Raw genomic sequence first — 22,830 nt, 5'->3', positions numbered from 1 at the left:
ACAGGTACCAACTTATAAGGCAACCTCCCTGTAACAGGTACCAACTTATAAAGCACTCTCCCTCTAACAGGTACCAGATTATAAAGCACTCTCCCTCTAACAGGTACCAGATTATAAAGCACTCTCCCTCTAACAGGTACCAACTTATAAGGCAACCTTCCTCTAACAGGTACCAACTTATAAAGCACTCTCCCTCTAACAGGTACCAACTTATAAGACACTCTCCCTCTAACAGGTACCAACTTATAAGGCAACCTCCCTCTAACAGGTACCAACTTATAAGACACTCTTCCTCTAACAGGTACCAACTAATAAAGCAACCTCCCTCTAACAGGTACCAACTTATAAAGCACTCTCCCTCTAACAGGTACCAGATTATAAAGCACTCTCCCTCTAACAGGTACCAAATAATAAAGCACTCTCCCTCTAACAGGTACCAACTTATAAGGAAACCCTCCCTCTAACAGGTACCAACTAATAAAGCACTCTCCCTCTAACAGGTACCAACTTATAAGGCAACCTCCCTCTAACAGGTACCAGATTATAAAGCACTCTCCCTCTAACAGGTACCAACTAATAAAGCACTCTTCCTCTAACAGATACCAACTTATAAGGCAACCTTCCTCTAACAGGTACCAACTAATAAAGCACTCTCCCTCTAACAGGTACCAACTTATAAGACACTCTCCCTCTAACAGGTACCAACTTATAAAGCACTCTCCATCTAACAGGTACCAGATTATAAAGCACTCTCCCTCTAACAGGTACCAGATTATAAAGCACTCTCCCTCTAACAGGTACCAACTTATAAGGCAACCTCCCTGTAACAGGTACCAACTTATAAAGCACTCTCCCTCTAACAGGTACCAGATTATAAAGCACTCTCTCTCTAACAGGTACCAACTAATAAAGCACTCTCCCTCTAGCAGGTACCAGATTATAAGGCAACCTCCCTCTAACAGGTACCAGATTATAAATGGAGGATATTTTATAATCTGGTACATGTTGGAGGAAGTGTGCTTTGTAAGTTGGTACCTGTTAGAGGGAGGGTACTTTATAGAATCTGGTACCTGTTAGAGGGAGGCTGCTTTATAAGTTGGTACCTGTTAGAGGGAGGGTGCTTTATAAGTTGGTACCTGTTAGAGGTAGTGTACTTTATAATCTGGTACCTGTTAGAGGGAGAGTGCGTTATAAGTTGGTACCTGTTAGAGGGAGGGTGCTTTATAATCTGGTATCTGTTAGAGGGAAGATGCTTTATGATTTGATGATAAAGCATTTTATCTCAAAGAGGTACCAAGTTATACAGCACCCTAACTCTAACAGGAAGCAGTGTATGCTAGGACTAAAATAATTATAGCTTCTCCCAAAGTAGAACTTCTATTGTGCTTATCAAAAACAATCGTTGTCAATAGTACAGTGTACTTGGGATCAGCTGGACTTGTTACACTACAGAAATCATGGAACACACTGTTTCCATGTTGTACCTGTTTGGTTGTGAATCCCAGATGATGTTCAACAACTTGTTCAACACCTTGTTTGAAATGAAAAGACTTGTAAAGTTTACAAATTTATTATAGCACAAGTCAATATTGTTTTAGAGTAGCTGATAACAAGTAATAAGTTTTCCAATAAAAATAAATGAGTACAAGCAGAAAAGGTTACATAGGGTGTTTTTCTGATGCCATTTCTAGAATAAAGTGCAACGTCACGGCACATGATACGCCCGTCACATATTGTTAACAGTATAGATTGTACCCATTAAAACATTTTTTTTATATCACCTTAATTAAAAGTCACAGTGACCTTAAAGTAGGATGCGACACACCTTCTACCTAAGATGCATTAGTTGACCAATTTTGGTGATTCTAGGTCTAATAGTTTTCAAGTTATGAGCCGGACAAGTTTTTGCCATATATGGCCATATCTTCTTAATGAAAAGTCACAGTGACCTGGTTTTAATGTGCAACACACCTTCTACCCAAGATGTATCTACAGACAAAGTTTGATGATTCTAGGCCTTGTAGTATTTAAGTTACGGGTCGGACACGAAAAAGCTAACAGACGGATATCTTCTTAATGAAAAGTCACAGTGACCTGGTTTTAATGTGCGACACACCTTCTACCCAAGATGTATCTACAGACAAAGTGTGATGATTCTAGGCCTTGTAGTATTTAAGTTACGGGTCGGACACGAAAAAGCTAACAGACGGACGGACATGAACGCCATACCATAATATGGAACGTCTTAAGACGGGCGTATAAAAAGGCTTTAAATAGTATCAGCCATCATCAGGCTGTCACATACTTTCTTTCCATGAATAAAAGCTCCTAAACTTAAAAGTGACAGGAGGCCGGTAGATAGACAACTAGAGCTCTGCGGAAAATATTTCCCCAAAATTGACCATGATCAACAATCTGTAAATATTCTAAAACACCAAAGAAGTTATTTACAAAGACCCTAGCTTCAAAACTGTGAGATGAGTTAAAAGGTCAAGCCGTCATTTATTTAATACATGTATATTTCCTCAAAAACTGACTCGGTTAAACCTGTAATTTTCAACAACAAAAAAATTAAACAAAAATCAAAATCATAACCACATACACATTTTCCATACCCATACAAATACTCTGCAGAATAAGGTTCTCAGTTGAATATTGGGAGAAATTTGACAAATCATGTACTTTCTATGTAATGTTTCCTCAAAATACTCAGTTCAAGAATCTGTAATTTTCTCAAACAAGGTTTTCCTATTAAGTGAACCTACAACCTTGACCTTAAAAAACAATAAGCATCTTCCTTTTATGGTGATCAAATGTACCAAGTTGTAAGATTCTGGAGCTTACGGTTCAGTCTGTATCCCATCTTACAAGGTCCGGACAGACAACAACATACCATAATATGTCCAGTCTCTGACGGGCAAGTACCATAATAAGAAAATCTAAAGTTATGACCCTAACAAGCTTTCACAAACTATAAAACATGAGGTGTTTGTAAAACATATAAGCCCCCATGGTGCAAAATTGAAAAGGGTTATACACATGCATAATTTGATTGATAGTAGTATCATCAATTCGAAATATTGAGCAAACAATATCTTCCTATGTCAGGAGTGGATTGACCAAGTGACCTAAAAATCAATAGGGGTCATCTACTCCTTATGCTGTACCAGGTTTGGTGTCAATCAAGCAAATAATTCTTAAAACATAAGAGACAATATATTACTATGTCCAGTTTACCCCTTGACTTCTGACCATGTGACCTCAAATCTACTCCTTGAGATGTACCAGTGTACCAAGTTTGATGTCTGTCAAGCAAAGGGTTCTCAAGATATTGAGCAGGCAGTGTCTTCCTATGTCCAGAGTAGATTGACCCTTGACATTTCGACCCGAAAAACAATTGGGGTCCTCTTCTTTTCATAACCAACCCACATATGAAATATGTTACGATCAAGTGAATGGTTCTTAAGATATTAAGCGGACAACATGTGGTCTACCGACCGACCAACAGGTGCAAACCAATATGCCCCTCTTCTTTGAATGGGAGCATAAATATAGTGTTATAACACTAAAAGGCTTCCATACATCTAAAAGTAACATAGGACAAGGCTAACTATAGAAACATTGAGATAGCCTAAACACTTAAACTCTGAAAAAGTAATATCTGATACTACCCTGAACCAAGTAAATTGACTCTGCTAAGGTATTTACATATTATAATGTAAAATCTAAATTGTTCCCTAACTCAATGTTATGTTCATTTCCTACTCTATGTAAAAGATAAGAGGCGAACACGAAATTCATGTGAAAAGTACAAACCTTAGAGTTCTTTAACCTAGCAGAGTGAGTAAATCTGAGTCAGCTCCTTATATAGGGCTGACAAAATCAATGGGATACTAAATATAAATGCTCAATCTGATAACCCAGGATTAAGCCTCTTGGCCAATGAAATTGCAGAAAACAAATTATGTTCAGGAAGACTGGAATAATGGCAGGTATAATGAATTACATAGCACAGTGAAAGGTAAACATGTGAAACATTAAGATATTTCCTTTACAAAATCTTAAATGTAAAGTTTGAAAAGGTTGCATGTATAGTACAATGTATGCCAGTGGATTTGAAAATGACCTGAATCAATGGTCTTTCTATTTGGTACAAAACAGATATAGTTATGATTAATCATTATATCATTGGGTAAAGGCGGCAGTCTGCTTCCCTTAAGGATGTATTCTAAACAGTGGATGCAATCAAAATCTCTGCCTCCACAAACATAATATCTTTGAAGTATTGGATGTGTGTGTTCATATTCTGTCCAATCCTGTAACATGAAAAACAAGACATAATCTTATTGGCTCATCCTAAATTTAGTATCCTATCAAAGTTTAACTAGTAAATTGCATTCTTCTATTGTGTTATCGAGTATATAAGTTCAAACACAGTATTTATCAAGTTTCTCTGAATAATTAGAATTTATCCTACCATCTCCTACCATTATCTTTTTCCTTTAAATATTGAATATCTTAGACAGAAAATAAAATCATAAAAACTTTATATATCACACAATGCGAAGTCAATATAAAATTACTGGTAAAGAAAGTTCAACTCTTTGACACAAGTATGATGGAAAATTAAAGATAACGGTGATAATGTTTCGAGGATTGTTTTCATCTCTCAAACAAAATACATGTAGAATTTCAAATTGAAAATAGAAGCAATGTTGAATATTTGAAATGATCATATGGAATTTGTGCACCACAAAGATGAACTTACATAATGGATTTTAGCCTAAACAGTCCAAATTCTTCCAAAACCAATGCACACAGTTCTAAACTACCCTGGATGAAAAAATGAAAGAAAAAAAGATTTATATATATATATGTCTGTTCTTAATGTTTGAATATCTTCACACAAATAAAAGATATAGGTTAACAAAGAGGCCCATGGGCCACATCGCTCACCTGAGTCACCCTGGTCCAGTTCTAAAGATTTTCCCTATATATTCGCATGTAAAACTTTGGTCTCTATTGTGACCCCATCCTACCCCCAGGGGCCATGATTTGTAACAACAGGCCCATGGGCCACATCGCTCACCTGAGTCACTTTGGCCCATATCTGAAGACTTTCCATATATATTTCCATGTAAAACCTTAGTCCCTATTATGGCCCAAACTACCCTTTGCATACTTGAATCTACACTATGTCAGAAAGCTTTCATGTAAATGTCAATTTCTTTGGCCCAATGGTTCTTGAGAAGAAGATTTTTAAAGCTTTCTCCTATATTTGTATGTAAAACTTTGACCCCCCCCCCCCCCACTTGTGGCCCCATCCTACTCCCCAGGGGCCATGATTTGAACAAACTTGAATCTGCACTACGTCAGGAAGCTTCCAGGTAAATTTCAGCTCTTCTGGCCCAGTGGTTCTTGAGAAGAAGATTTTTAAATGACCCCACCCTATTTTTTCATTTTTATGATTATCTCCCCTTTGAAAGGGACATGGCCCTTCATTTGAACAAACTTGAAAGCCCTTCACCCAAGGATGCTTTTGGCCATGTTTGGTTGAAATTGGCCCAGTGGTTCTGGAGAAGAAGTCGAAAATGTGAAAAGTTTAACAGACAAACGGACAGACAGACGGACAGACAGACAGACGACGGACAAAAAATTATCAGAAAAGCTCACTTGAGCTTTCAGCTCAGGTGAGCTACAAACTTGAATCTGCACTAGGTCAGGAATCTTTAATGATAATTTCAGGTCCTCTGGCCCAGTGCTTCTTGAGAAGATTTTTAAATGACCCCACCCTAATTTTGTGATTATCTCCCCTTTGTGCCAAGTTTTGGTTGAAATTGGCTCAGTGGTTCTGGAGAAGAAGATGAAAATGTGAAAAGTTTATGCCGACGACAGACAACTAACAAATTTTGATCAGAAAAGCACATTTGAGCCTGAGAAAAAAACAAGAGGCCCAGGGGCCTTATAGGTCACCTGAGTATCATGTAACAACCTTCCAATGTTTGAATTAGGTTTGTGTTTAAATATAAGAATTTTACTTTTGGATGGAAGAAACATTGAATAGCTATGTGGTCAGCCCCGCCTTTGCACCAGAACCCCTTACCCAGGGACCATAAATTTCAGTTTTGAAAGAAGCATCCTTGATCATCATTATCATACTATTAGTTTGTCTACTTAATACCCAGCAGCAGAGGAGAAGATTTTCAAAGAAATAAAATGCATTTTCACTATATGATCAATAGGGCCCCACCCTAATACCAGAAACCCTGACCCAGGGGCCATGAATTTCACAATTTTGAAAGAGGCATCCTTGCTCATCATAACCATGCTATTGGTTTGTCTACTTAATACCCAAGGACACAGAAGAAGATTTTCAAAGAAATAATGCATTTTCACTATATGACTTATAGAGCCCCACCCTAGCAACAGAACCCCTGATCTAGGGGCCATGAATTTCACAATTTTTAACAAGAGGTACTGTGAGCAATGCTCACTAAGAATATCCCCCGCTTACCTCAATCTCCCAAAGGGTGTTGGTAATAGGTATAAACTACCTCTTTTCTGAGTGTTGCTACTTCGATGTCCAGTGCGCATGACCTTTGACCTTTTGACCCCAAAATCGATAGGGAACATCTTCATCCCATGGGTAGTCCATATGTATGATATGGTGACTGTAGGTGGAAAGGATAACGCTTTAAAGCCCGGAAACCATATTGCTACTTCAATGTCCAGTGCGCTTGACCTTTGACCTTTTGACCCCAAAATCGATAGGGAACATCTTCATCCCATGGGTAGTCCATATATATGATATGGTGACGGTAGGTGGAAAGGATAATGCTTTAGAGCCCGGAAACCATTGCGTCTATAGACGGACGGACGGACAACCCGATTCCAGTATACCCCCCCACAACTTGTTGCATGGGGTACAAAGAGGCATCCTTGCTCATCATTACCATGCTATTAGTTTGTCTACTTAATACCCAGAGACAGAGAAGAAGATTTTCAAAGAATTTCTACACTTTCACTATATGACCAATAGAGCCCCACCCTATGACAAGAAGCCCTGCCCCAGGGGCCATGAATTTCACATTTTTGGTAGAGGGCTCAACGCTCATTATAATTATGCCCACAGTTTGGCTTCTTGATGTTCAGGAGTAAAGACGAAGATTTTTTAAAATTACACTCATTTTGATGGTTTTTGCCCCACCCCTCAGGTCCCAGGGGGCAGGGACCACGAATTTCACAATTTTTGTTCCCCTCCACCCACAGATGCTATATGCCAAAATTGGTTGAAATTGGTTCAGGGGTTTCAGAGAAGAAGCTGAAAATGTTGAAATGTTAAAGCACGACGAACGACGACGGACAAAAACAGATAGCAATAGGTCACCTGAATGAATTCAGGTGACCTAAAAATTTAGAACTTACTGGCAAAATCTCGGTGCCCTGTAAATGTGATTTCTTACATCCTTATTGGCGGGGTAAAAGCATCTGTTAAATTCTGAGATGGTGTTCCCTGGTGAAATAGTATCCTTTACAAACAGACGGAAATGTCTTTTTGTTTCATCAACGCTTTGTGTGCCCTCGTGTACAAGTAAATGTATTTTTGATATAATAGTCTCATCTACTGGCTGGCTTAATCCTGGAAACTAAGAAAACATTCTAAATGAATACATGTAATTATATAAGGGGATTTGAAACAAAATGTATGCCTCTCTTGCTGAGCTTTGCCAACAGAATTTAAGTTTTACAATTTTCATTTATGTATATATTGAAAGTTTGATGCCTGTGACATTTGGGAATTACTGACATAGCATAATTTTAGGGATTGTAGCATTGGTGAGAAACACTGCACTGCCACCGGTCTCTAATTTATGAATGGGCTTGTAAATTTTTCAGTTAAAGTTTATAATCTGATTGGACTACTTGTCTGGCAATATATACAGGGCTCAAAATTAATGTATGCCTGTCACTCCGTGACTGGTTAAAAGTCTGGCTGACTGACTGACATTTGTTTTAGTCAGTCAGATGAGTTAATTTTCTAAAGCATCATTTTGCAAAATATACTTATGAAAGAAGTAGGTACAGTTTCTAAAGTAATTTGGCCCAAAATATCGATGATTTCACTTGGAGCTCAAACCCTGGCATTCAAATAAGGAATGGATTAGCAAACCCAAAATCTGCTCAGTTTGATCAGCAAAATGATTTGTGTCATATGACGTGAGCTAGAAGTTGGCATAAAATTGCAAAAATGCCATTTTCAATGAAAATATCCACAAATTCAGGTGGTTTTCTTATCAGAAAACATACAGTGCATGCGTCGAGCAAATTCATATTCAAGTATGTTTTTCATCTTAAATTAATACACAATATATATCATTTTTATTTTGCTCGACAAATGCGCACATCTTTTCCTGAGCAATAATCTGTATGACATTTGACAGTTTTCAGGCTTATTTGAAAACAAGATGTGTTTGTGAAACACAAATGCCCCAGATAATGGCCAATTCCAAAGATGGTCAAGGTCACAAGGGCAAATATCTTGGTACCAGTAGAAAGATCTTGTCAAAAGAAATCATCATGTATAATACGAAAGCTCTAATATTTACCATTTAGAAGTTATGACCAATGTAAAAAAAAAATTAAAAGTAAGTTAAATGTCAAGGTCAAAAGGTTTAATACCAACGGAAAGGTCTTGTCACAAGGAACACTCATGTGAAATATCAAAGCTCTATCACTTATTGTTCAAACGTTATTAGCAAGGTTAAAGTTTTCAAAAAGTAGGTCATACTCCAAGGTCAAGGTCACATGGTAAAAAATGTTGGTACCCACGGAAAGGTCTTGTCACAAGGAATACTCATGTGAAATAACTAAGCTCTATCACTTACTGTTCAAAAGTTATTAGCAAGGTTAAAGTTTCAGACAGAATGACAGAATTACAGAATGACAGACAGGACAAAAACAATATGCCCCCTGATCTTCAATCTCGGGGGCATAAAAAGGCAGGAAATGTCATAATGCTGTCCAATTAGAAATATCATTCTGGTTTTGTTGACATAGTATACCTGGCATATATTTTACTTTCTTAAAACGCTTATTAAGGTTAATTCCAAACACATTTTATTGAGAGAAAATTTTTGGGCCTTTTTATGTATACAATCGTACCTTGTTCTTTACACGTTTGGCATGCTTCGATCTGTAGACCTATCAGACAAATCCGAGTTGTAAATATAAATCCCACATTTAAGTGTTACAATATTGTTTAAGACATATTGAGCTAAATTTCATTTTAATAACATTAATGAAATGTGTTTAAATATTTCTGGAAAACTCTGTTGGACTAGTAAATTTTTCAGCGGACTGGTTGAAATTATACCCCATCAGTCCGGCTGGACTGGTGACATAAAAAGTTAGCTTCAAGCACTGTATATAGGGAGTAAAAGATGCTTCATTTACCTCCCCTACTAGATGCTTTCTGTGATCTGCTGGATCTGGTAAAAACAATGAATCTCCACTTTCTTCTAAATGCTTTCCTTGGCCAACTTCTCTCAGAGGAGCTTTGATATTGTTTTCCTTTTCCAGATAGAGTCCGTTTCTTGAATCTGAAGACAAATATGACACCATTTTAACATGTCTCAGTAGTCCTCATAAATTCCAGTAATTAATTCATCACTAAATGTTTTAACCTCTAATTGAAAATGATTTCATATTTGAGTCTTTGCAGGGGTTTTCCTACCATTTTCAAACTGGGTCCAGAGTCCGTAGAATTGGGAAAATTGACACATAAAATGTTCAAATTGGGAAAGTATGAAAAGTATTAATTACCTTGTGCTTAGATACGCATAAATAAAAGAGAAGAAAAAAATGTTTTCACTCAGCAAAACATGATATATATTCATAGCAAAATCTGTGTCAGAGATCTCATTCCTTTCTGTCTAAAAAAAATTCTAATTATGTCTCCCCTCTTCCAGGGGGAGACATAGTTTTTGTACTTCATCCGTCTTTCTGTCTGTCACAAAATCTTGTGAACACTTCTCCTATATGGCTTATCGGATAGTCTTGAAACTTTGTGCAATGCTTCATTCTCATTTGTAGATGTGCATATTGGTGGGACAGGATGATCCAATTATTTTCCTTAAAGTTATAGTGGATCTAACAGGGGTGGAAGAACAGTGTCATTTTTACATAAGAGTCCAGTAAATGAAAAGACCCAGTCCCTATTGAAAATTCCCTCTAATTAGATAATAGCTAAACTATAAGCTGATTTTCATGGTGTACAAAATGCATACCTTAAACTCTGGATATTTCAAGACAGTCCTCAAGGAAACTATTGTGAGGCAGTCCATCTTCTTGGAAGGCTGTAGTGATTGTCTTTTTTTGTGTGTCTAGCTGAATTCTGCTGAAAGAATTTATTAGTCTCACTATCAACCTTGCCATGCATTAATTTTTTTAAAGACCACACCTGTAATCAAAATCAAAGCATTACTTGTTTCTAAATATATACATCAGTATCATCACCAACAAAGACAGCCTTGTCTTGAAACACAAACTTAGTATAACATGAAACCAATCATTACAATGACCAATGTTTCAAATTTATTTATATTAACAGTCCTTGACCAGTCGAATTTGATCAATATTTTCATTAGTTTGTCACTATGAAGATACTGTAATTTTCCAACTCAGTCTCAGATAGACATACACGGAGAAAATTTGTGGCTGGATCGGGAATTGAACCCAGGGACCTCTGTGCAAGATTTTACCAGTTGGTGCCGTGACTACTCTTGTCCTGCCAGGGGTGAAATGAATCTTGGGTTGTGTGTCTTCGACGGCAAAGACAAATTAAAGGGAGGAATTTAGTAGTTAGGGCTACACGGACCGTGGATATCGACCTGGATAGCTCAGTGGTTAGAGCACCTGACTAGTAATGCAGGGATCCTAGGTTTGACTCCTGGTCCAGCCAAATATTTTCTCCTCCCCTATACTGCATTCCGTGACATAACTTGCGCAGTGTTAAGTTTATACGTGTATCAAATTAAAAATCTAGGCCCACTGGCCTTCATTGTGGAATGAATAGTAGGATTGTTACATATAATGTCCGAAATTACAAACGTTCACAGAAAATACCAAAGATATGACCGAAATTAAAAATTATTGAAGTCGTCAAAGGAGGGACCAACATTTTTAATGTGAATATGATAGTAGATGTCATGTATTACTGAGATCATTTTAGCTCCTCTCTCGGTAATTTTTGTCATTTTTTTGGTAATTTCTGTAAATGGTACCGTAGTAGGCTAGTTTTGGTCATTCCTGCGCTGCGGAATGACTTCCCAGGCCACGTGCCCTTGCCTTGTGCTTGTTTAGCCTATATAGAATATACTTACCAATCTTGCAAAAATCTTTTGATTCCCGGGCAATATGGTACTAATATCTCATGTTTTATAAATTAATATACCTCGCGGACACTACTAAAGACAGAGATATTTCCGGCACCAACGGTCTCTTCGTAGATATGTTTGGTCTATCGTCCCGCTTTCCCATATTTGATATTTTCTATCTTTTTTTGCGCAAGAGTTAGCCTATTTTAAGTACAACTTAACAGATGAAATACAGGGGCAATTAACTCATTGTATAGGGGCAGGTAACTCGTGGTCGCCGCCCTGCAAGCGGTACCAAATAGCGTTAACCCTGTGATTCGGTGCATGATATAAATATCTAATAAAATATGCCTAAAGGATTCAGATATGAACGTTCTAATTTTTTTTTAGAAAAAGATATTTATGAAAATTGAAAACGTCATTTGTTAATATTTTTTATATCTACGGATAGAATCTTCAAAACACATGTCAGTTAGAAAAGAGATATATCGAAGAAATATAGTATAAAAGGAAATTGGAACGAAATGTCCAAATTTTAGATATGATCACTATTTTCAAAGTGGAGAAAAAAGTACCGATCCCGATCAAAATTGATAGAAATTACTAAGATACTCATATTGTTGCTAATTGTATGCACTGTTCATCAAGAAATTAGTTACCCTTATAAAGTCGTTTAATTTGTAAGCCATTTTACATCAACGGAATGCAGTTTTCTGATTACAATGTTCTCTGTGACTTTTTCTTTTTTATAATTCCGATCGGGCTGGGTTCAAATTAGAAAAATCAAAATATTTCTGAATTTTGACCATTTCATTTCTTTTTAAAATATATTTCTCTGATATATCGTTTTACTGGACCCCCATTTATATCCATCAATGTGTATAGGACGTTTCGGCACCTGTTATTTTCGTACATTTGATTAGAGTTTACTTTTATACTGAATTGCATTGTGCATGGTATTTATTTATTTTCTTTAGATTACAGTTAATGATAAATATATTTCTTTTGAGATAATCTTTTCATGGAAACAGATCACTGAAAGAGACATTATTTGTTGAAAAGCGCATCTGGTGAATAAAAATTGGAACCGTATTATAAGTCCTTGATCGAGATGGTGGACTGTTAGTGTTAACATTAGTCCTCGAGGGTTTCAACAGTCCAGTAGCTATTTACTTCGTTACTAGCTTGAAAGAATGGACATAATTTAAATTCAATTGTTATGATAAAATGTAGAAATTTATCTCAAAATTAAGGATTATCTCTCTCTTACAAAGCTCTGATCTTTGGACGAATTTGACTCCAGTTATTGGTAACCCCCCACCCCGCCTCTTCAAAGTTTATAGTTTTTCGAGTGAGAAAAAAAAAAAGGTCTGTAAACCCGCGACCTACGTAAATGGATTATGTTTGGCGGCAATTGATGCGTAACCACATCTTCCCATTCGGAATTGGTCCATTTTTATGCTGTCAGTGCGCACCAATATATGATTTGGAAGGATGGCACAACAGGCTAAACAACAGAGTAAACTGTGTCGGGAAAGTGCAGTTTTATCTGATGGCACAACAGGCTAAACAACAGAGTAAACTGTGTCGGGAAAGTGCAGTTTTATCTGATGGCACAACAGGCTAAACAACAGAGTAAACTGTGTCGGGAAAGTGCAGTTTTATCTGATGGCACAGCAGGCTAAACAACAGAGTAAACTGTGTCGGGAAAGTGCAGTTTTATCTGATGGCACAACAGGCTAAACAACAGAGTAAACTGTGTCGGGAAAGTGCAGTTTTATCTGATGGCACAGCAGGCTAAACAACAGAGTAAACTGTGTCGGGAAAGTGCAGTTTTATCTGATGGCACAACAGGCTAAACAACAGAGTAAACTGTGTCGGGAAAGTGCAGTTTTATCTGATGGCACAACAGGCTAAACAACAGAGTAAACTGTGTCGGGAAAGTGCAGTTTTATCTGATGGCACAGCAGGCTAAACAACAGAGTAAACTGTGTCGGGAAAGTGCAGTTTTATCTGATGGCACAGCAGGCTAAACAACAGAGTAAACTGTGTCGGGAAAGTGCAGTTTTATCTGATGGCACAGCAGGCTAAACAACAGAGTAAACTGTGTCGGGAAAGTGCAGTTTTATCTGCTGTTAATTGAGTTGTACCAGGGAGCACAGGACATTCCATTGGTTGCACGGCTTCTTTCAGGGGGGAAAGATGAAGAGGATTCATAGAAAGCGCACAGACTTAACGGGAAGTTATTCCATACATGGGAGAACTACAACAATGGTGAGCTGTTTACAACCCAACTTCTCCGAGCTTGCTCTGCCTTGTATGGACCATCAACTGAGTGAAAAAGACCACAACTGTCCCAATGTGTGTGTGTGTGTGTGTGTGTGTGTGTGTAATAGTACAGTACTCATTAATTGCTAATTTTTCCTCATCAACAATTGTGTTGTGCTAATACTGTATAGTGTTTTATATATGAAATTTTGTATTAATTCTTTTTAGTGCTTGTTCTTAATTTATGAAAGATATTTTAAAATACTTATGGTAGAAGACTGCCAGTCTGATCGACTGGGCACAAAGCACTGTCCCTTGGTACCTAGCTCTGCATTCAGGACAGCATTTTATACTGTTTCACTTTTACTTCCCACATTGCATCCTTGTTGTGCTGTGCATTTTCATTCTATGTTGTTATGAGCCAATTTCAGATCAATGTCAATATAGAAATCCTTTACATATGTACATGTATGTGTGTATACAATCATGTAGCCTAATTTAATTCTTGTCTGTAATCAGTATTTCATATATAATTATATAGATATGTGCAGTGCAGAACTGTGAACTCTGTCAGTATTACCAGTAGTACTTCTAAATGATTGTTATTTATTTTCATTGTTATAATTAATTGCCTGTTAACATGTACATGCCCCCCCCCCCCCCCCCCCCCAGGACCCTTGATTGGTGAATAAACTATACTGTATGTGTGTATACAATCATGTATGTGTATATATGTGTTTATGTATACATGTATATGTATATGTACGGTGTGTGTATAGATCTATAAGTATATGGTATCATGTGTTTATAATGAATATAATAAAATTGTGTATGCTCACTGAGGGTCCTTAACTGGTGAATAAATAAATAAATGCATCTCCTTTTAAATGTTTTTAACATTTACTTGTCTGTCCATACTTTTGTATCCACAAATAAATGTTTACAATTGTACCCTGAAATCCCTTGTAACACCCCATCCCCTTCACTGTTTTTTTTTTGTTGTTGTTTTTTTTTGTTTATGAATTCTGTGCAAAATGTGGATTGAAATGTCCCAAGTCAAAACCAATCAACGCTGCATACCAGCGGCTAATCGCAGAGTGTCTTTCTGAAGTGTCTTTCTGAACCGCTTAACCAATGACAAGTGTCGTAAGATATGAGAGCGCCGATTTCGATTTGCTTATAAACTGTAGTGTTTCCGATCGGGCACTTTATTCTATCCGAATAATTGGAGAAGATGGCACGTACAAAGCAGACCGCAAGAAAATCTACTGGAGGCAAAGCCCCACGAAAACAGTTGGCTACTAAGGCCGCCCGTAAGAGCGCCCCAGCCACCGGTGGCGTCAAGAAGCCCCACAGATACAGGCCAGGAACTGTCGCTCTTCGTGAGATCAGACGGTACCAGAAAAGCACTGAGCTTCTCATCAGGAAACTCCCATTCCAGCGTCTGGTCCGTGAAATTGCACAGGACTTCAAGACCGATCTGCGTTTCCAGAGCTCTGCCGTTATGGCCCTTCAGGAAGCTAGCGAGGCCTACCTTGTAGGACTTTTTGAGGATACCAACTTGTGCGCTATCCACGCCAAGAGGGTGACCATCATGCCCAAGGATATCCAGCTTGCCAGACGTATCCGTGGCGAGCGAGCTTAATTTCACTTGACACTCAAACAAACGGCCGTTTTCACGGCCACCTAATTCTTTCGAAAAGATGCCTTCATATTGCTCTTGATCAAGAAACTTGTCGTGAATAAAGTATGACTGAATGACATGCATAACCCTACATCCACAAACTACTTGACCCAAGTCTGGTAAATTTCTGTAACGCAACTTCATTAATGAAACTAAATGCTGCGAATGTGAACACGTACAGCTATACTGTCAAAACAGTAGTAGAAGGGTCAGATACTACGGTATTTCATTCAACCAACTCGGGGCTTTTGAGGGCATGTAAAGCATGCATTAATAGAATAGAATATGATTTATTTCCAAATTAGGGCCCTCTCGGGCATACATCATTGTTAACATTTCAATGTGCAATGACGATAAAAAGAAATACAAAACAAGAGTAAAATCTACACTATTAGTATGAGCAATGTTCATACATGAGACGTTTGAACATGATAATGACTTATTTGTATTATATGTAAGTACCACCGTGTATCCTAATGCAAAACAGTCAGAAATACACATAGGGGAAAATATATATATATATATACATGTATATGCATATACATATATATATATTTATATATATATATATATAGATGTCCATATATATACATGCACACAACAACTCTACATGTAATAATAGTAAAGGTAATAAAGTACATATGATTAATAAGAGAAAGGGGTTCAAATTCTATAACAACAAAATATATAAATAAAAACCCAGATGTAGAAATATGTAGACGTTAGGGGGGTCATGATTATTCTGAGAGGTCAATGAAATCTTCACTTCGTATTACATTCTTGCGTATATAATCACAGAAATGCTGTGATCACAGAACATCGTATATTTCATTATGTTAATTCAAATCTTGTCTGAAATCAGTATTACACGTGTAACACCGTGTTAAATGTGTGCAGTGCAGAAATGTGAACTCTGTCGACAGTAATGATTGTTATTTATTTATATTGTTGTAATTAATTACTAGTTAATCTGTACACACCCACCCCCTTGAGGGCCCTTAATTGATGAATTAACATGTCATAACATTTTATATCAGGAGACCATACATACAGTCTAACAAAGAGCTTGAATTTCTTTTTCAACTTGCACAGATATAATATTTCTTATTTTCAACATGTTGAGTAGAAATTTGCTTAGCTTGATTAATAATGGATTATCTTTATTATTTACCTTTTCTCTCCCCCCCCCTTTTTTTTTGTCTTTTGGATATAGTATAGTAGACTTTCACAGTTGTGAGCCATGTTTTCATATTAATTAACCTAATAAAAACAAATGCTATTGTTGTGTGTTAATTAAAAGGAAAACAAAACGATGATTTAAAAAAAAAACAGAACAGAAACTAAGCTAGGAAATCTCAAATGTGTGCGCAGATAAAATATTATATTGCTATCAAAATAAATAAATACTTGTATACTAGTATACTATGCAAGAGAAATGTAAACAAACACAGGTAGGCGCGTTTAGCGAGAACCAATCAAGATGTAGTTAACAGCGCTTCTTCGGACACGACAATCGACTAGCCGAAGTTTCAAGGTATAATGCGCTCTAAGGGTTATATAAATTAGGGTTATATAAACCAGCAATTTCTCAATTTGTCAGGTCATTCAGCACTTGTCTATTGATCAGCAATCATGTCAGGAAGAGGCAAAGGAGGAAAAGGTCTTGGAAAGGGGGGCGCCAAGCGTCACAGGAAAGTCCTTAGAGATAACATCCAGGGTATTACCAAGCCCGCCATCCGTCGTCTTGCACGTAGAGGTGGAGTCAAACGTATCTCTGGACTCATTTACGAGGAGACCCGTGGTGTATTGAAAGTTTTCCTTGAGAACGTGATTCGTGATGCTGTCACCTACACTGAGCACGCCAAGAGAAAGACAGTCACAGCCATGGATGTTGTCTACGCCCTCAAGAGACAGGGACGCACCCTTTACGGATTCGGTGGTTAGATACTCTTATCACCGTTTGTGCATCCCAGCGCAAAAACAAAACGGCCGTTATAACGGCCACCAAATTCTTTGAAAAGACGCCTCTATGAAACGTTATCAAGAGAAACGGTTACTCTGTATTGTACTTTTAGTCAACAAATTGGCATACAACTTGTTAAGAAAAGGTATGCACTTTGTGGCTAACATGTTACATTTGCAGTTAAGAGATTTCAATTTGATACTTGGATTTCTTTTCATATCAAGTAAATAGTCAGACTACACCACAACTTTGTAGGTTTATGTTAACAAACAATCAATTGATATCCAAGATCATTATTGAGCAGAAAGGCTGACCATGCAAATCCTATACTCCCAATAAATTTACATTGTGAGCATTATAATATATATCTCGCACACATTTATCTAGATGGATTGTTTATTTATCACACAATATCATATATGATTTGGACACTTTAAACATATCTACTACTATATTTATTTCCAATCAAGGGGCAGCATGAAAATACATACAAATAATGTACATATACAGAAAGAAGTGATTACATAACACTATTACATTAACATAAATGATTTGGACACTTTACATATGAAGGAGACAAAACGAAGACTTAAAAAAGCAGCTGATAATTATGATAACCCCCGTATTACAAAATATCCCACGTCACAGTATACAAAGTACTAATTAGTACTATAGATATTTTAAAATGCATACCATGTAGGCACATGTTAAATTAAATTGATTATAGATATATGTTATTGCTTCTTGCCGTCACAAATGTCCTACAAACATGTTTTTCTTTTTTCTTCTTTTTTTATACAAACTTTTATTGCTAGGAATGCTGAAATAGCCAACTCAAGACTTTCTATTTGGCAGATTCCTCTGTGGAAGGCAAAGTAAATGTAATATATGCTTTCATCTTAATTAACGTGGGTATCTAGTTTACCATTTGGTGACAGTTGACTTTCGTAACATGCATTTACTAATTCTGTACATTGTAACTGGAAAGTACTTGCAAACCGTGAGATACTGATGCGTGGCACACCTACACAATATAAACCAATACACGATATGCAGTCGCATGAAAGATGTTGTACAAACTTTTTTTCCAAGATTGGATTCATAAAGAGACTATCATTATCAATTCACCTATTACACATGCGATTCAACATTATGTGAGGCAGTTGGGTTATTTTATTTATCATGTTGTTAATTTAAATCTTGTCTGTAATCAGTATTTCATATATAATTATATAGATATGTGCAGTGCAGAAGTGTGAACTCTGTCAGTATTACCGGTAGTACTTCTAAATGATTGTTATTTATTTTCATTGTTATAATTAATTGCCTGTTAACATGTACATGCCCCCCGAGGGCCCTTGATTGGTGAATAAACTATAATATTGTGTGCATCTGTTTATTCTACATGTTTCTGTTTTCTATCCTTTAAATAGCACCGACTCTTGCTGCCTCTTGTTGATGTATCAGACATATTATATATTGCACTAGGGAAAACACACATGTATCAACTGAGTACTGATCAATGCCTACATGCGAAACTTAAAATGCCTCCAATGAGTGTATTACTCTTTACTGTGTATCGTCTTTACTTGTATCAACAATTATATACTTTGAATTACATGTTTATGCTCATTTGGGCCCTGAGTTGGTAATAAATACTATTCTATACTATTAGCTGTCATTTGGGTGTTGGGTGCTGCAAAACTGTGATTTACTATTTCAATGACAGAAAATAAGACTTAGAAACTTTTTTGTGAATATCAATATTTCTCTATAATGCTATATATTCAACAGAGCCAAAATGTGTATTTTGATAACATCTTCATCTTAGTTTCAATTTTATCAATGACTGGTTAAAGTTACAAACAAAGCTATCACAATAAGTGATGAAATGTATGCAGTTGAAAATGAACACAATGAGATATACATTTGTTTGAGTGTGTATTCTGAATGGTTGGTCTTGAATTCCATTTCAATATAGTACATTGTGTAGTTTCAACACACATAGTACACTTGTGTGTATGCATATTTTGTAGATATGCAATGTCAACCAATAAACGTTTCTCAATGCATTGTTATAAAAGGCATCTTTTCGAAAAAATTGTGTGGCCCTGAAAAGGGCCGTTTGAGTTTGAGGTTCAAGTCCTTGCTGAGTTTACTTGCTGCTGGTGTACTTGGTGACAGCCTTGGTACCCTCAGAGACGGCGTGCTTGGCCAATTCACCGGGCAAGAGAAGTCGGACAGCGGTCTGGATTTCTCTGCTGGTGATGGTTGAGCGTTTGTTGTAGTGGGCCAGGCGGGAAGCTTCAGCGGCGATTCTCTCGAAAATGTCATTGACAAACGAGTTCATGATGCTCATAGCTTTGCTGGAAACGCCAGTGTCTGGGTGGACCTGCTTCAGGACTTTGTAAATGTAGATGGCATAGGATTCCCTCCTCTTCCTGCGCCTCTTCTTGTCCCCAGTTTTCTGGGTCTTCGCCTTAGTGGCGGCTTTCTTAGCTCCTTTCGATCCGGCTTTAGGTGGCATGTTTACAAATAAACTATGTGTGGAACAAATGGCAGCTCTGCTATTTATATTACACGGTCGGATAACGGCGGATAAGCGTATTACGGACCTCCTTGTAAACATTGATTCGTTCGGTGTGCGCCAAGGTACGAGAAACACGATGGCCACGATTGGCTGGCAGTTGAATCCGACTGCGTGTTTAAAAAGGTTGATGTATTGCGTACGAGGGCTATTCGTTGCTTTGATTTCGTCAGCGCACCGTATTGAATCAAGATGTCAGGACGTGGTAAAGGAGGCAAAGTGAAGGGAAAGGCAAAGAGCCGATCCTCCCGTGCGGGACTTCAGTTTCCCGTGGGTCGTATCCACCGTCTGCTGAGGAAGGGGAACTACGCCGAGAGAGTGGGAGCCGGCGCCCCCGTGTACCTGGCCGCCGTTCTGGAGTACTTGGCCGCCGAAGTCTTGGAATTGGCAGGCAACGCCGCCCGTGACAACAAGAAGTCCAGAATCATTCCCCGTCACCTGCAGCTGGCCATCCGCAACGACGAGGAGTTGAACAAACTTCTGTCCGGCGTGACTATCGCCCAGGGTGGTGTCCTGCCCAACATCCAGGCCGTGCTCCTCCCCAAGAAGACCCAGAAACCCGCCAGCAAGTAAAGAAGTACAAAGTCTGCGTGCAGGACCTATAACAAACGGCCGTTTTCACGGCCACCAACCTTTTTTGAAAAGACACTTCTATAAGCATCGAAATGTCAAGAATGGCAGTCTAATCTTACATTCAATGCTCACTGAGAAATGGGGATGACAATATTTGCAGTCATTCATACATTTCAAGGCGCAAAAAAAGCGCTATATAAATTGTCCTCACTCCTTTGGACTTCATTGAGAAATCATGGAAATACCAAAAGGAAATGAGTTTTTATTTGCATTCTTTTTTTTATTTTTCTCAACCAGCTCTGTAGTTTGTCAATGGAAGAGTAAAACAAGGGTGCCAAAACTTTTGAAGTACAGGGCGAGTGATCGTATATTTTCACGTGGTCATTCTTGCTTTTAATTTACATAGACGAAAAGCCACAAAGGAAATGATTTTGTACCAGTATGAATGTGAGAAATAGAGGTAGACATGGAGCTACCTGACATTAGATAGGGTGATCATCATGTGATGGGGCAATATAAAAAAATGGAAAGAGAACAAAATCTTTGGAGACGATCCTGGTACATGGATTGTAAATATATCCGCAAACAAAATATCACTATCCTGGCCGAATTGTTTTATCTCCGAAATATGCTCAATTTATTTATGGATTCACCAATCCTGTTACACAATATGAGATATATAATGACAACAAACTAAATACTAACAGTTCATTTACATATATGTAAATACAAGTATATATTTGACATGTACCTGTGATATTAGACTGCATGTATGCAATTTAGTATTGCATATCAACATAAATTAAATGTAGTTAATGAGTTATAGCACTTTACTTTGGGTGCGCAATTCAAAACATTCATGTAAAAATTCACACAATCTTCTGACATGAACGACATTGACAGGGTTGCATAGTACTTTACAGTGGTTTTCCTTTGATATATCTTCATCTGAATTGTAGATGTTCAAAGGGTAATATTTCTTTCTTATATCTTTATACATGAAGCAGTCATATATAAAAAAAAAAGTGTTTTATAAAAAAAATACTGTACTTTGTCGCAAAATGACGACTTTATTTATAAGCATGAAGAATTTATTTTTGGTTCATATAAATACTAAACATTTGTTGAACATTTTCTGAATACATTCGATCCATGGGTTTTCGAACCCCTTTCCTCCGCAAATGGTATGCTCAAATATATATATCGTATTTATTTTAAACTTTGACGTACACAGGAAAACGCCCTCCGTATAAACCGACAACTTTCTTGAAAAACGATTTTCAGTTTCGGTGATTAATTTCACATGAACACGTTCGACTGGGTCTAGAAATTTCACACTGGGTGTGATGCTTACTTTGTCCAACAAGTCAAACGGGTACATGAAATGGTCTAACTCGACTTCTTTCTTTCGTTAGAAAATCAGATTCCCCCTCATTAAATAACACTCATTCGTAGACGAAAACGAGTACATACTATTGCAAAAAGAACTATTGATCCTGGCAAATGATCGAACTTTAAGAACATTAGAAATCATTGTATTTGCACCGTGCAAACGCAACGGACAAATACCACACATACAACTGTAATTAGTACTCTTAAATCTCACCTATTCGCGAAACACATACATGTAATAGATAATCCATATTGTGCCTGTGGAAAAATCGAAACAACAACACACTTTTTACTTGAATAAATTTATTGATCCATTAAGACCAATAACTGTAAATATCCTTGTACATGGAGACTTTACTAAAAATAATTTCTATATTAAAAATAGTTTCATTATATGCATGTGCATCATCCAAAAGATATGTAGCTTAATCTCATCGACTTCCGCTTTTATGTGTAGAGTGGTGGAATTTCTTGTTTGGAAGTTATTGTATATCCATTTCTGATGAACTTAGGTCATAACATCTCTTCCAATGATGATCTATTTACTTGTTAGATTTTTTTCCTTTCATTTTTCTTTACTTCCTCGTTGTCATTTTTGTCATGTGCAGCGGGCAAATGCACATTTACCATTCAAAGTTTTAGATTCAAGGAAACGGATTAATATAAGTTGCTATATACAACTTGATTCCGAATCCTGTGTGCATATAACGTATTGTGTATATACATATATTGATTTATTCAAATGAAATAAAGTTTAAACTAATTTTTTTTATCATCCCATACGTACGTTTTATTGCCTGCTTATAGGATAAACCTGATTTTTAAGATTGTTTTAATTTGAAACCTCTTTGTTTTATCGAAACCTTTTAAACAAACAGAGCTATTACTATTAAAACAGAAAAGTATAGGCAAATCGTAAACATGTCCTGAAACCTTTCCCGAGTTTGGATCATGTGTCACCTTCTGAAACTTCAATTGATAATATAGC

At 37.1% G+C, this 22,830-nt stretch overlaps 3 protein-coding genes, 1 long non-coding RNA gene and 1 pseudogene across 5 annotated transcripts; 3 read left to right on the top strand and 2 right to left on the bottom strand.

The window, feature by feature from the left end:
* Positions 1–1,554: 1,554 nt before the first annotated feature.
* LOC130053918 (uncharacterized) lies at positions 1,555–11,677 on the bottom strand. Of its 2 annotated transcripts, XR_008802140.1 has the most exons (7): positions 11,382–11,677; positions 10,287–10,396; positions 9,454–9,599; positions 9,163–9,201; positions 7,426–7,646; positions 4,769–4,833; positions 1,555–4,316 (listed from the first exon to the last, which is right to left on the bottom strand). It is a non-coding gene; the product is annotated as an uncharacterized LOC130053918 (long non-coding RNA). The 2 variants fall into 2 exon arrangements; XR_008802141.1 differs by lacking the exon at positions 9,163–9,201.
* Positions 11,678–14,407: 2,730 nt separating this feature from the next.
* Positions 14,408–15,451, top strand: LOC130053911 (histone H3). Its single transcript, XM_056161566.1, has one exon. It carries the CDS (start codon positions 14,878–14,880, stop codon positions 15,286–15,288), a length of 411 nt encoding a protein of 136 aa, XP_056017541.1. The 5' UTR covers positions 14,408–14,877; the 3' UTR covers positions 15,289–15,451.
* A 1,448-nt stretch (positions 15,452–16,899) lies between these two features.
* On the top strand, positions 16,900–18,677 carry LOC130053915 (histone H4). Its single transcript, XM_056161570.1, has one exon. It carries the CDS (start codon positions 16,960–16,962, stop codon positions 17,269–17,271), a length of 312 nt encoding a protein of 103 aa, XP_056017545.1. The 5' UTR covers positions 16,900–16,959; the 3' UTR covers positions 17,272–18,677.
* Positions 18,678–18,798: 121 nt separating this feature from the next.
* Positions 18,799–19,980, bottom strand: LOC130054459 (histone H2B-like; annotated as a pseudogene).
* Positions 19,981–20,037: 57 nt separating this feature from the next.
* LOC125671892 (histone H2A-beta, sperm) lies at positions 20,038–20,938 on the top strand. The gene is given in 2 exon segments (XM_048907880.2): positions 20,038–20,408; positions 20,411–20,938. Coding segments are annotated over 2 exon segments (411 nt in total). The 5' UTR covers positions 20,038–20,069; the 3' UTR covers positions 20,483–20,938.
* The last annotated feature ends 1,892 nt before the right edge of the window (positions 20,939–22,830 follow it).

Source organism: Ostrea edulis, chromosome 4, assembly GCF_947568905.1.
Source record: "Ostrea edulis chromosome 4, xbOstEdul1.1, whole genome shotgun sequence".
NCBI classification, from domain to species: domain Eukaryota; kingdom Metazoa; phylum Mollusca; class Bivalvia; order Ostreida; family Ostreidae; genus Ostrea; species Ostrea edulis.
The sequence above is the reverse complement of the archived record's forward strand: the minus strand, read 5'-3'. Positions and strand labels throughout refer to the sequence as shown.